At 49.3% G+C, this 15,211-nt stretch overlaps 1 protein-coding gene across 15 annotated transcripts in view; it reads right to left on the reverse strand.

Moving 5' to 3' along the window:
• Positions 1-15,211, reverse strand: part of FGFR2 (fibroblast growth factor receptor 2) — a 97,905-nt gene that overhangs the window by 16,646 nt on the left and 66,048 nt on the right. For 9 of the 15 annotated variants that reach the window (XM_016149102.2, XM_016149095.2, XM_016149103.2 and 6 more), the window contains 4 exons: positions 14,413-14,615; positions 5,730-5,881; positions 2,738-2,859; positions 346-456 (listed from right to left, as the gene is read on the reverse strand). In XM_016149102.2, coding sequence (XP_016004588.2) covers positions 346-456; positions 2,738-2,859; positions 5,730-5,881; positions 14,413-14,615 — 588 coding nt within the window. The remainder of the gene's footprint in view (positions 1-345; positions 457-2,737; positions 2,860-5,729; positions 5,882-14,412; positions 14,616-15,211) is intronic. The other 6 variants (XM_016149100.2, XM_016149101.2, XM_016149107.2 and 3 more) reach the window with 2 other exon arrangements.

A 15,211-nucleotide genomic window follows, 5' to 3' on the forward strand; every position in this document is an offset into this window, starting at 1 on the left:
CTTATTTTGAGAAATTTCTCTCAGCACTCATAAATCAAAAACATGAGGAGACTGCCTTTCCCAAACACCCTCCAAACCAAGTGCCCCACAAACGGCAGGATATTCCGGGCCCTCCTGTCCAAAGTCGCCCAGCACCCACCCTTGCCTTCCCCGGTCCCCCAGCTACAGCCACAGAGTCCCCTTTGTATTCAGGGCCAGCAACAGCTTCCTAGGGGATTTTAAAGAGAACTTGAAACATGCACTTGAGGTGCCCCAGGAGCAAATCCAAAACTCCAACCATTTCCCAAATGACGCTAACGCTGACCCACGGAGAATCTGGATGAAAGCATTTTTCCTCCTACTCACCATCCTGAGTACAGGCTCCGAGGAGATTTATGATGTTTTTGTGTTTTCCAATCATCTTCATCATCTCCATCTCTGACACTAGATCAGACAAGTCCTTCTCCGTGGCATCATCTACGAACGTTAGGCAAAATTAAAAATCCGTTAGTTTCTTCTAACCCGCCGACTGTTGCTGTTAATTGCCAAAAAAAACGTAGGTGAAACAGCATGAAATTAAAGGACCAGAGACGACTTTTTCCAAATCATCTCCCTCATTTTACTGGTGAGGGGGCAAAGGCCCAGACAGGGAACTGCCCTGCTCCATGTCAAATAGTTAATTCGAGGTCAACCGGGTCAAAAGTCAGACCTAGAATGTAAGGCCTCTGACGCTAAAGCCAATTATTTGCCAGCGAACTTCACAAACGTGGGGTGTCTAACTCTTTCGTGAAATCATCTCGTCCTCTGGCAGATCTAAGGCGCCTCAGAAAACCACAATGAATGCCACAGGGACTGCGAGTGATGGTGAGGACATCTGGAGAGGAAAAGGAAGACGGGGCATCTCAAACCACTGCAGACCAAGCGCTGCCACCCCGCGCCCTCGCCGCCCTGAGCGCGCTCACGGATGGGTCCGACGGGCTCCCCATGATTATGCGCAAACGTGTGAGTGTGTGCACACGTATTTTGAATGAGTGGAGACCCAATGTCTTCCACGGACCTCACAAAAGAAGCTGTGATCGCCATCTTGAAAAAAAAAAAAGTAGTTTTCTGAACCTCTGCTCCACCTCCGTAAGCAAGCAAGGATGGCTTAGGTCCTGCACCCGTGGACTCATCATTAGCTCCTAAAAAGTGGCAAGACTTTTTCCATATGCTCCCCTCCCCCTGGCCTTTGAGCTAATTCAATATGGGAAAATCTGGGCTGACGAGGAGCCGTGTTGCAAAAAGCTTTTGAGATTCACAAAAGGAAGTGCAACACAGTCGACTGAAGTGTAAAATCCACACTGACATGTACAAAGGAAGGGGCCACACCTGTGTTCTCTCCTCCAGTCTCTGAGCGCCACTGGCTATAAAAAAAGAAAAGGCCCCATCACAAAGCTCTGAGGCTCATGTCCTCCTCCATCCTAATAGGGAAGGCCTGCCTGGGTGTAACCAGACAAACAGAACCCACTTTCTGCAATATCCCAAGTACTTCTGAGTGACAGAACTGAAATCGAGGTCCTGCAGAGACAGGAAGCCTGGGCCTTTCTCCCCACTCACCCCTGGTTTGTGGCCAGAGGCTGCCAAGGCCAGTTTGTGCGAGGCACACAGCCCACCACACCTGGCATGCAGAAAGGCAAGGGTCCGCAATGCCCAGGCTACACAGGATGCAAGCAGGTGGCAGCCTCCACTGATGGAGCCAACACATGGGGGGTTAGCACACACACCCAAGGTGGGGAGCAGCTCAAAACACCCTGGTCCTCCTTGGAAGCCACCCCGATCAAGAGCTTTAAAAAAATCAACATCTTTTTGACTATTTCCAGCCCGCTATGTATGTGATGACTCGCCCAGGAGAAATCACCAAAAGTCCAAATCCCTACAAGACCTCCGGTACCCCATATCCGGTATCCCAAGAGCAGCCCTCTCTGCCCGGATCCACGAGAAAAACTCAGCTGGGGCTGTGCTTTCTGAGATCCCCACAACGGTATTTATCATGTGACCGTTCCCCTAACTCCTCGTACAAAGGAAGGCCACGGAAGGAAGCACTTAACAGTTATAAGTTCTTCATGCGCCTGCACCCAGGCGCGGTGCAGGGCGGGAAGGTTCACGCAGAAACGTTCAGCTTCTGGGAACATCGCTCGGCGTTTTCATCTCGCTATAACTGTTTACATCTCGCGGTAACTGTTAACACGTCCCGGGAGGTCCCGCACCAGCGCCAATCCTGTTAGGACTCTTCCCGCTTTCCACCTGATGCTCCCAGACCAGTGTCATTTCCCCTTCGTTCCTCTCACAAAAGAAGTGTGGCCTCCTCTCCCTGAGCCCTCTTGCTCCCTCCAACAGTGCCAATTTTCCTTAACTTGTAAATTAAGGTTTGGGTTCAGACACCAGTGTACCAACACTCATCTAAATTAACCAAGTATGTGTCACTTGGTACTTTCAAAGCACTGGCCTCTACGAGGAGTCGAAGAATAACTTAGGAGGCTACCAGTTTCTGACAAAACTGGCTCTTTCTTTTTTATAAGTGCACACAGCTCAAGATAAATAGTCTGTCCAAGATGCTGATTTATACTGAAAACTCCTCAACCCCCTAGGTCAACTATGTGCTCTCTGACCCCCTGCCACGATAGAGTTCACATGCCACAAAAGGAACATTCTTGATAAGCCTTTGCCCTTGCCCCACCCCCACCTACCCCCACCCCCGACCAACCCCCTCCCCACTCACCTTTCAACATCTTCACTGCCACAGTGACCGCTTCCTTGGGCTTCTCTTTGTCGATTCCCACTGCTTCAGCCATGACCACTTGCCCAAAGCAACCTTCCCCCAGGGGTTTGCCCAGCGTCAGCCTAAATGTGTAAATAGGGGATTAGCACACGGCATCTGGTGAAGGGGTGCAGCGAGGGAAATTCCAGAACTAAATATAAAAATCTTTCAGCAGCTTGCAAAAGCGTAGGGCGTTTATCATATGGAACTAATGAGACACGGGGTACACACGCGCTTAAGTATTTTCTTAGTGACGTTTTGGAGAATGTCAATTACTGCGGAACAGCTATTCAATTTCACATTTGTATTCTGGATTTATTTTCTTTACGGAGGGTATCCATGCTAGTGAGGTGGTCAGCTTTCCTAAGTGCTAACAAGGTGGGACTTCTGATCCTGAGCCAAGAGAATATTCATAATTCAGAATGTCTCAAAGAAAACCTTAAAGCTGTTCTTATGTTATTTTTTTTGTCTCAGTGAAGTGATGTCTTTAAAATCCTTGTACATCATTCAAATACCAGTGGATTTTACGGTCACATTCTAGGGCCAAGTTACATGATATGAAACTTAAACGCATTTCAAGGGATCTCTCCTTTTTCACTAAAGGCAAAAAAAAGTTTTTTAAAAATTAGGGGGGATTTTTTTTGGACGTGACAATTTAAAAACCCTTACGAATACCCAAAATTAATAATGAAGAAAATCCAAAGTGAACACAATAAACTACATTCTAAGGTCAGAAGCTCTATACACACATTACTAATAGACATATATTATCCTTGGGCATTCCAGAAAACAACAGAATGAAGTCGTCTTTGGAATATGTGTGAATGTGATTTTTTCACGTAAGCATAACACAGCAAAGTACTGAGCTGACCTCAGTAAACAGTATTTCTGGTAAGCACACAAGGTTTGCAAAAGCTAAGCAAAGACTGAGGGCAACGTTTGCTATGCTGAGGTCACTCCATTTCTATGCTGAACTAAAATTAAATTTAATATCTTGGTAGAAAATAAACATTTGCATTGGAAAAATGGCTAATTTATGTCCTATCGCCCAGCTACGACAAGCATAACAATCCTTCCTTTGTGTAACTTCTGCCTCCCATCTAATAAACGGCTTCTAAATAGCCTTCATTCATTGGAAATCTGCTCCACCTACGTTTGTGCAAAATGCTGTTTTGAAACGCTCAGCACTCAGATTTTCCACACTGGGGGTGTCCCGGGGTGGGAGCTAACCGGCCAGCACAGACAGACTCCCACGGTTGGCTGCGGAGTCACGAATGGCAAAAACTATGGACTGAACCTAAGGGCTGCCATTGCTTACAATACGATTGCAGCTCCCCAACTCAGCCCTATATACACAGGACGGTGCACACCCATCCGCCCACTTGTATAATCGAACTGTGGAGCTGAAAGGGCTCTCACTAGAAGCACCCTCTCCACTTTCCACAGGTAAAGAACCCATTCTTTGTGTTTTCTCTGGTGCCTCACCAGTAAACAAGCCCTGAATGAATAAATGAATGAGTAAATGAATGAATGAATGGTCTCACTATAGTACACAAATAAACTGGAAACTACTTTTCCTTGACACTAACAGGATAATATCTGTACAATTATTTGCTTCTAACTTATGGTGCATGGTAATCTCTCTAAACTGGCCGCTAGGAAACGAAACGTGAAAGCTACCTCTCCTCCCAAACAGCTCATCACATTGTCTCTGGAAAAGCTCACCACTGTAGAACTTCCAAATTTGCATATGAGCTCCTTCTAGAGTAATGAAACACTTCTCTGACAATCTCAGGGTGACGCTGCAAATGCCGAGACAAACAGGGAGGCAAGTCAAGGGCTCCTTCCGACTGATCGGATGCAGATATGGGATCAGCGCCCTTCACCTTCCTCTACTCTCAGGTTCTTTGGACTCTATCACAAGAGATACCCAGGAGAGAGGCGACGGCCTTTCAATGACCATCATACTTCATTCAAAAGGTGGGTCTGGGAGTTGGTTCCTGCCTGGCAGACTGAGGGCTGGTGGCCCAAGATCTGTCCCACGTACTCTATGGCCAGCGCCACCATCTCGCTGTGGTTTGTGGTTGGGACCTCCCGGATCACCAGCACGCAAAGGGAAATGACAGGAGGTAAGCGCGCATGAGCCGGCAACTGCGCTCGGTCAGTCTTAGGAGGTCTGACCTTCGTTTTACAGGCGGGACGTTCAGAGCATTAGGTAACTCACACGAGGGGGCCCAGCCACTGGCTGACAGAGCAAGGATTCAAACCCAGCCCAACACAGCCCCAAGTACATGGACTTGAAGCCCAAGCAAGAAACACAGCTCCCAACAATGCCTCCCAATAGAGCCCTGTGATCCTGGCCACACTTTGACTCAATATCCGAATGGAACATATCTATGACATCTAATAAGGAAAATAATATGGACCACAGGAAATTTGAGGTCAGGTGCCATATCTGAAGTGCTTCAGCCGATATTTATTACATTAATAATGACTAAAAACAGCAACACTGAGTAGAAATTCTTAAGACGACTTATATCCTATACCTAATTTCTCAAAAGAAATAAATAACAGAACAGTCATATTCCAGTAACCAGAGTATGAAATGTCAGTTCTGTTTTATAAATGGGATGATTCCACTTTTATTCCATTTGACTGTGTTTGAATTGTCTGGAAAGTTTTTTTAAAATGCTAACAAGGTTCCATCTTATTTGGGGACCAGCCATGGATGGCTTAGTAGCTGTTTTAAAAGAACTATATTTTTTTAGAGAGAAAGAATCCCTTCCTTTATTTTCCAGGAGTTAGATATCTAGAAATGCCATGTCGCTCACTCCCGCTGACATCATCAAAGCAAGACCTTTGCAGTTAAGGGTCATAACAAGAAAATGTCTCTCCAAGATCCCCATTCATACCTAAGTCTCCATTCGGGGCCATGCCCGACAGAAGTACTCACTTATCTCTTGGAAACTCCCATTTGGGGTCTTCCGGTAGTTCATACTCAGACACCCCTGCCAGCATGGGGGTGTCTGCTGTTGAGGACAGGCGTGTTGTTATCCGCACCAGTGGTGTGTTGGAGTTCATGGAAGAGCTGGACTCAGCAGAAACCTGGATACAAAATGCAAAGACACAGATGTGATCCTGGCTCCACCTGAAAAGGCTGGAAGCCGGCCAGAGCCCAGCCAGATGGTCAGCTCTCAGGAAGGAAAAAAAGTGGGGGTTGGCTGAAGTCGCGACTTAAGTACCCAAACCACCCGGTTCCACGTCCTCTGTCTTCCTGTCTATGCAGTACTAGACTTCGCCCAAATTACCTGTTCCTGAGACCAGGTTTTCATACATTTGTAGACAGTGCCTGGTCAAACTATGAGTCTTCTTTCTGTCCTAACTCCTCACCACAGTTACTTGCGGACAGAGAGACAGATTCCACGGGCTTCTCTGCTGCCTAAGGTATTACCTGTTCTGGATCCCCAAATAATCAATCTCTGTGCAAACCAGCTCAGATCACGAAACAATGTGCTTATTATGACATGAAGACTTTGGGACAATCAGCTCTTCGACAGTTTTTGTCTTCTGAAATGGAAAGATTATATCTCCAGGAACCGGCTCTAGGGTTTGAGTGTGAGAAGCATTCCAACAGCGACGAGCGCCTTTCGCCCGAGACCCAGGCACGGGGGGCCACGCCTGCTTCTCCCCAGTCCTGCTGGGAACCGGTCAATGCCCAGGCCATGCGGTGAAAATCGACTGCCTCTTGTCAAGTTCAGTTTCAGAAGCCAGGGGATTGAATACGTGGGACAAAGAGTCAAGGGAAAGAAAAATACACCTTTCTTCATTGTCACACGGGCAGGGAGGGCAGCACATTGGGGCTTTGCTGACGCTTCCCACTGACCCCGACCCGCTTCGGCCTGTGTCTGACACCATGGTCGTTTCTTAAATAGAACATCTTCCTCGTGCTGAACTCTACGAAGGAAAGCACATGCAGAGCCCACCTGAAGGCCACCTTGAGATTACTGCACAACCCGGTCCACACACGGCATGGCCGACCACCGCCTCACCTGTGAGCCACGAACAAGACTCTGGCCTAAGGCAGTTGGAACAGGGGTTCGACGTGACCCAGCAAAGCAGCCCGCCAGCCCACCTCGGTCCTGTTCCCTGTGTGACTGCACAAGTCAACCCGCATCCCCCGCTGCAATTACAAAGACTGGGTACAGACGAACCATCAGGATGAACTTTCAGAAGGCGGAGGCTGGCCCCTCCCCACGGGGACCTGCAGACCTGCGCTTCCTCGAAACCATCCTAGTCAGAAATCCTTGGTTCTCTCCTTCATAAGCCCAGGCTGCCCTTCCCTGAAAACCTTGAGAAGGTGACCGAGAACGGATGGGAGGAAAATTGCTTTACAAATAGGAAACTGGTTCTGGTATTAAAATCAAGAAGTAGGCAATTTTGAAGGCAAAATGTCTACTATCTTTTAAAATGAATACATTTCTGAGCCTCTGAGAAGCCTTTTTGGCAGAGTGAGTTACTCTTATATTTTATTTATGTAGAAAATATGAGCAATGTTCACCATGAGTAACATAATTAAAAAAAAAAAAAAAAAAACTGAAGAATCTAATTTTGGAGCTGAGAGAGGCCTCATGGAGAGGTTAGGCTCCAAGAAGCTGGGGTCTCACACCAAACTGTCTGGGCCACACAGACAAATGGCGGCAGCAAGGACGAAAAGACAAAAAGGTGACTGTGGTCCCCTGCCTCCCCACTAGTGACATGGACTAGGCAGGGACCCCGCCCTCCACAGACCCCAACGGGCCTGCTCTCACTGGGGTCGCTGACCTCGGCTGCCAGGCCCACCAGAGGCCTGCAGTCTCCACCGACCACACAAGTGCCCAAAGGTCCAGACACAGAGAAGCGCTCAGAGTCAGGAACAGGTTGGGCTGAAGATACTTCCCCAAACCCTAATGCCCAGTGTCAGGGCCATGCGCTATATGCATGCAAAAGGAGTCTGGTGTTCTCAAAGGCCAAAAAATCTTCTGGAAAGTTCTCCCACGTGAAGAGGCAAAAATCCCCGCTCATTGCTTTGGGACCGTAGTGCTTGACGATCACAGGCAAGAAGATCTAGAAAGTCAGCAATGAGACAAGGCAGGCCCCATGAGACTGAGGTCTGGCAGGTTCCAAAGCCAGGACATCCTCAAGGCCAGCAGCGTGGCCGCCAGCACTGGGCCCGCAGAATTCCCAGAACATCAGGGCATGGTGCACAGTGGTCAACGGAGAGGAAAAACCCCGTGGGGAAAAAAACGGGGGTCACGGTTCTTCCTGAAGAGCCGTGTCTGGCTTTCGAGCCTTGTCCTCAAAAAACGCCCTCCCCTCAGCAAGGCGTGCAGGATACACCGGAGGACAGCAGCCTCCCACGGCGCGGCGGGAGAACACGGGCCCTTCAGAGTTTTTCAGGAAGGATGCACAGGAGACTGAACGCTTTTGGATAGAGAGATTAGGAGTTGAAGGAGGGGGTAGACTATGCCCCTTACTTCAGAACTTTCCAGACCATCTGAATTTTATAACCAATGCTTACGTATCTCTTTCACATTAAGAAAAAAAAAAAAGTGAATTCTTTAACATTAAAAATATTTTTTTAGAAGAATGAGGATCTGAACGGAGGCACGTCTTGGGGAAAAGGAAATGAAGAGCACGTGCCTGAAATACACTGACTTCTCAACAAGTTAAAAAAACACGAGACCCCGGCTTCTGCCCCTCCCCGCCGCTGCCAGGCGGAGCTTTGTGGCATCTCTGCTAATCATTTATGGGGTGGGACCCCATAAATGTGTCGGTGGCAGCATCCTGACCAACTGCACCCGTGCCACGGTCTGACTGTCGGGGTCCCCACCCCGGTTCCAACACTCACTGACTGTGGGAAACTGAATCGGTTCCCACTGCACAGTCACCTTACTATGAGGATGAAATGAGGTCACACACCCGCACAGCGTTTAGTGCTGAGTCTGGCACTTGCCAAGCGTTCATTTGCTACCAACACCACGATCGTTTTTCTTAGCACCTTTTTAGAATGATTTGCTGCCCAGGTCCAAGGGAGCTTAAGACGGCACCTCCCTCTGCAGAACCTGGAGCACGTGGAGCCTAGGGGTTGTTTTATATGTGAGATGCTGTCATACTGTGCGCCATGGGAAAGGAAAAACACCCGCCGGCCCTAAAGCCTGACTGCAGAACAGGATCTGCCTTCCTGGCTTGGATGATGAGACCTGCTCACAGCCAGAATGGCCTGAGGCTCCAGCGAACAAAAGAACAAACCCAAGAAATAAAGCATCCAAAGATCAGGGGACAGAGGACCTGGGGACTATGACAAATATGGCTCAGAGGCAGCTTAAGAACAGAAAAACTAAAGAGTCAGAAGTTAAGTGCTCTGCAGCTAACCTATGACCCAAAAGAAATCTTCACCCACAAACCTGTGCAAAAGTTCACACACACATACATCTTCTGCCAGTGTCTAAGACTCTCATGTGAAAGCTTTTAAAATGGAAAACCTTTACCAGCTTTGTTCTGTCATTATTATTAAAATTTTTAAATCGTGTTTACAAAAAGGATCACTTATGGAAATTTGGTTCAGATTACGTGTAAAGGCTTTAGATTCAATATAAAAAAAAATCTGGAAAATATTTTTGTGAAAAACAAGAAAGGGGAAAAAAAGGTAAGAAAATGTCAAAAGTGTAAGAAACTACAGAATTCGATTGCTCTGTCTACGGAGGTATATCTTAATTTTACCTACATGCATTTTTACTATGCTTTTAAAATCCCCTCTGGGACTGTAAAGTATGACTGGCTTTCTCTTCACTCCATTTTGCTCTGAGAGCTCACACGTTTCCAGGGCTTGGCTGGACATCTTGCAGGCGATTCTTGCATGTTTCGAATGCCATGTGCCGCTGGGACATCCTTCCTCCAGACCACGCCCATGGAGGGAGCCCACTGCCCACCTTCAAACTCGGGGACGTACTCAGCACTCTCAGATGATCACTTAATTCTTTTTTTTTTTTTTTTTTTTTTTTTTGCACAAAATCATCATCTTCTCTATCAGCTACGTTTTTTCAATTCCAGGGTTTCCTGTTTACCTAATTTAAAAATATTCCGTGGATGGTGATAATTAAGTTATTTATAAACAATAAATGCTTGCACACTCGTAAGCCGTCCTCCCGCCCCAGGGCGGTGGCAGGGGCACTTCCTTAGTGTGTATTTTCAGTCTCGATTCGGCTTCCTCACCTTCCAGAATCGATTTACCATGCGCCGTAAACCAAACTTTTAACTAACTGTGCTTTTTGTCTATGTCCACAGTACCTGTGGGAGATGAAGCAAAGGAAGTGTTCCCCCCCCCCCATTTCTTTTAAAGGGCCACCATGACATCGTGTTCTCTCTTTCTACTAGATTAGACTGAACAACGGCCAGGGACTTCGCAGAGAACGGAGCAGGCAAAAGCAAAGGTGCCACGCCAGGGGCGACGAATGTTGTGTGTTGACTCCTGAGCACGGACAAACACCCCTAGACCACAGCTAGACTCTGAGAGACTGTGACTCCACGTTCCCAACCCCGAAGAGAAGGCTCTGGACCTGCCCGCCACTGCCCTCCAGCCAAACGAAATGTTCTCACCACCTCAAGCCGTGGCTGAGATAAAGGTCTAAGGGCTTGCTCGGGTTTCCCCTCAATAATGCAATGTAGGTAGGTAATGAGGTAGTTTACCAGACCCTCACTTGTCTCCGTTAGCAACGGTCTGCCTCCCCCAAACATCCTCCCAAGGCTTGGAGAAAACCCATCAGAACGATGGCTCGCCAGTCCTGGAGGGGCTGGTTCTTCTTAGAAAATCACATCAGCCAAAAGCCAAGTCGGACCACAGTCAAACTGTCGTATCTCTCGAAGGCTGAGAACCACCAGATGGGGACCAGGGAGGACGAGGTGCCCCCACAAAGGGCCCGGCTCCAATTAAGCCATCCATGACCGTTCTAATTACCCGAATGTTTTCTGGAACCGGTGAGCTTTCATTAGGCCATGTGACTGACCGACCAAACTACGGAAAATGTTCCCAGATCATGACGTTCAGCTGCCAGGCGGCAGAGGAGCGTCTAGCTGTGGCCTGAGGCTCCAGCGAACAGAATTCAGTGTGTTTAATCTCCATGAACGCACGGACCCCAGACCTGGCTCCTGAATTGCACACGCCCCCACGCCCCCCTCATCTTGTTCCTGTGAATGACATCCTTGGGGACGTGCCGCTTGCCTCGAAGATATTGTCATGAAACGTGACCTTGACTGGCCTTGATTTTCCTCTGGTTTTCCATCTACCTGTACCGGCAACCAGGAGGGTGAAACTAAAGTGAGCAAAAGAATCCCTGCAGCCCCCTCTGAGACGCCGGCGGCGGCGGGAGGGTGTGCACTGCACACGTGTGTGTCTGCCCACCTGGGAGACGGGCACGCCCTTCTGTGGAGCTGTGCCACCTCGTGGATGTGCTTCCGGCCCCAGAAAGAACCATCCGGATGTACGCACTGAAAAACTGATTCGACGAGCCCAGCAATGATGCATGCCTCCTGAACCAAATCCCTCTGCAGCCCCTCCTCCGCCCTGCTGATCCGTGCAAAACACAGAGACCGAAGCCCTCTCTGTAACTCACGGATGTGCAAAGGCTGCTTCGCAACGGCCACTCTGTCCACTCACAGCCCCAGAGATGCATGCGAGAGCCGACGAGCTCGCAAAGATGCCCCACCCTGGCAAAGGAGTGCGAGCAGATGGGCAAGCGGCCAGCACAGGGTCTGAGCCCCGGCCCTGAATGGGGTGCACTCCTGCCAAGGGACAGAGGGAGGCGCCACCAAGCACCACCCACCTCCCCACCAAGAGTGGCTCCCTACCCTCCAAGTCTCAAAGCCCATCGAGGGTCTCAAAAAACCTCAGGGTTCCTGGGAAAAGATCACAAGGAGCTTCTTCCTAGGCACCGAAGAAAAAATTTTTCAGCCAAAATAAATAAATAAACAAACTGAAATGTCTGTCTTGCACCGGTAAGTCCAGCACAGATTAATAAATGTCAAGAAGGAAAAACTCACAATGGGATCAAGGGAAAAAAAAAAAAAAACAACAACTTCTCTTGTTCTGAAAACGAGAATCGACTAAGCTGCGTGAAATGCTGTATGATGCGTGTCGGGGGAAGGTCAGGGCCAACGAGGTCACATTCAGACTCCGCCACGAAGCTGCTGAGGGCCACCTGTGCCCTGGAGGACGCTGTGTAAGTGCAGCATGAGGAGCGGCCTCACAAACGCCTAGGGACAAGCCAACCTCAAGGCATCTGATTACAGGCTCACCTGTCCCCCAGTCAAGGCATCCCTGGCATCCCTGAGGAATTTTCTCTTTCGTCGGCATGCCTGCCGGCCTTTCTGGCGATGTCATTCCAGCGACAGCCCAATAACCCACTCTCATCCAGACACCTGATAGGCATCTCCTCCGCCAAAGGGACGGGGCTTTCTGGCCCGGTGCTCCTCGTGCAGAAGCGCACACCCCGTTGTGACACACGCGAGGGGCTGGGGTGTACCGGCGCTCCCCTGAACGAGTCACTCTCTCAGATTCATTTCTGCAGGGGGCCGGTTGGTTATTTGCCCGCTTGCCTCTGTGTCGCTCTCAAACTACCTGACCCTACAGAAACACAAAGCGGCTACACGTCGCGCGAGGCCTCCCACTCAGTAACACCGGTCACGGTGACAGGCCGCGCCTTACCTGGAGCCTAGGTGAGACCGAGCGCTCGGAAGATCACCACGAACAAAGGAAGGGAGGAGGGAGAACGCGGGAGGAGGAATCCTAACGTCCTTTTCCGCTGCACTTGGCAGTGTGGGAAAAGTGACCGACCTAGGTGGAGATGAGAAAGGCCGGTCGGCCGACGGCAAACAAGAACGAGATGACGAGGGTTGAGTCGAGAGGATTTTGAAGGCATCTGCCTCCTTTATAGTGAGTAAAAAGAAGAGCATTGTAACAGCTACAGAAAAAAAAAAGATGGAGAAATAATTACGGACAATGATCTAGCTAGACCAAATTACAGGTTTCCTCCAGAAGGTAGCATTTTTCCCCTATTAGAGAAAAGGAAAAAAAAAAAAAAGAAATGGTAGCACTACCCTCTCTCTCAGTTCCCTAAGGCCAGGTTTGTCAAGATGGTGGCTATAAGAAGCACCCAGAGGTTACTGGAAAGGAGGGGACTGGGGGGTGTCTAGACCAACCAGAGGTCACTGGCTAGGTCAGAGAGTCGACCTTAGGACTGGCGGGCCCATCGTTGCCTCTACAACAGAATTCCTGGTGGTGGGAGCAACCCAGTAGACATCTTTACTCGCTCACTCCAAATACAATGTGAGCATTCACCTGCCCGCGACGCGCATGCCAAACGCTGGCCCTCGCCCCCCACGGAGAAAGCCCCGCTTGGAACGTGGCTTCAAAGAAATCAGCGAGGATCTCCTCAGCCCAGAGTTTGGAGCTGGGCTGGAAACAGCCAGATCCGTGCCAAAACGGCTGCTGACCGGCTGGTTCCCAACCCTCCCTAGCGCCTCGTGCGGAGAATGCTACGGCCGCCTCACGTCACAGGAGGGGCGAGGCTGGGATCAACCCAGCGTTTCTCAAAGTGCACTTCGAATCACCCGAGGGCTTGTTTGAAAAGCAGACTCCCGGCCCCACTCAAGACCTACCGAACCACAGCCTCTGGGACTGAGATGAAGAAATCTGCCATTTTAACGAGTGTCCTGTAAGTTCTACAAGTTCCAAATAGCCTTGTAAACATCTTGCATTCACATCTGCCTTCTCCTTCCATCTTCATGATCAGAAAATAAAAAGAGACAACAACACATTTCCTGTCCCATTCAACTTTGCAGGGCTTTGATTTAAGGCAGAGGTGTAGGCCCTGTCTCGCCCCATACCCCCCAAAGCAAAATTAAGCCAATCAGGAGGCGCAGACAAACCACAAGGAACCACCGAAGACCAAGTGCAAGGTTAACAAAAATCTGTTGCCTGTTCAATAGAGAAATCATTCTAGGACCGGCCCCATGGCCACACTTGAGAATGACTAACAATAACATGATGTGTGCATGTAATTCTATTTTAAGAATCAAGAGAGGTCGAGCCAAAATCCAGCTTGGAAAGACATCCTGGGCCAGTTTAAATCAAGTCATAGCTCAGATTTACCTCCAGGGCATAGGTTTTTGAGCTTGATTTTGAAAAATAAATCAAAGAGAACTAGAGTCCCTTTCCAACTAGTGGCAAAAGCCTGCCTCGAAAAAAAAGCTTTAAATCACAGGGGACAAAAGTGGCCTGTGCTTCAAAGAGACCGCTGCGCCTGAGTCTCATGAAAACCACCAGGGCTCCGCCTCCCTGCGTTACATCCGTCATGCTGATTGGCTGAGCCTCACACCCTTGTGCTTTCTTGACCTGGAACTTGACTTGATTGACCCCATCAATGCACCAGGACTTGACTCTCCAAGCCCCAAACACTAGCTGGACGGCCACTAAGAGGCACGTCGGTACTGCCAGCCCCGTGACAGTCACAGAAGTAGCATCGGAGCAGAGGGAGAGAGACCCGAGAGCTGGCTGGGGCACGAGCGACGAGTAAGTTTCTTCAAACTCTTTATCTACTTTCTGTTACCTGTCTCCGCAAAGGGATGCGCTTGGTCAGCTTGTGCACGGCCGGCTGGCTGCTGAAGTCTGGCTTCTTGGTCGTGGTCTTCATTCTGCACACGATGACTGTCACCACCATGCAGGCAATTAAGAAGACCCCTATGCAGTAAATGGCTATCTCCAGGTAGTCTGGGGAAGTCGTAATCTCCTTTTCTCTTACGGGAGCTGGGTTGTAGATCACAGGGGAGGAACAGATAAGCAGGCCACAGAGTTAGGACACGAGACTGAGGAATCAAAAGGCGATAACCATTCACAAGGATGGGCTTCCCGATGACTCAAAGCAGCAGGGTGGCGTGGGCCACGGGCCTGCCATGCCCCTCTCCCAAAGGAAGGGGAAGGCCCGAGGGCTCCTCGCTTTACTGCCAGGGCCCAGGCGGTCCCTATCGCTAGCCTCAGTGGACCTCTGCAAGCCGGTGACCGTGATGGATCGGCTGCCGCCGAGTCACAGAGGGCAGGCTCCGAGTCCACATTCTGTTAGCCATGGGGGCAGAATAGGACAGGCAACCATACCCGTGACAAAAGGGCTGTCTTCCTATATGGTCTTTTGTTTCTGAAGGGACGGTGCCTCAGTCTTATCTGAGTAAGCTCTTCCAAAGGAAGATACGACAGGGTGATTTACCCCAGAGGAACACAGTTCCCACATGACAGGAAATAAATATTCATCGAGTAGGCTGGCCCGAAAAAGGGTCACATTTCTTAATATGGTCCAGCATATCATCCAACTAAATAAACGAATGCTTTTACTATAAAGACTGAGTTGT

Source organism: Rousettus aegyptiacus, unplaced genomic scaffold (assembly GCF_014176215.1).
Source record: "Rousettus aegyptiacus isolate mRouAeg1 unplaced genomic scaffold, mRouAeg1.p scaffold_m13_p_6, whole genome shotgun sequence".
NCBI lineage: Eukaryota > Metazoa > Chordata > Mammalia > Chiroptera > Pteropodidae > Rousettus > Rousettus aegyptiacus.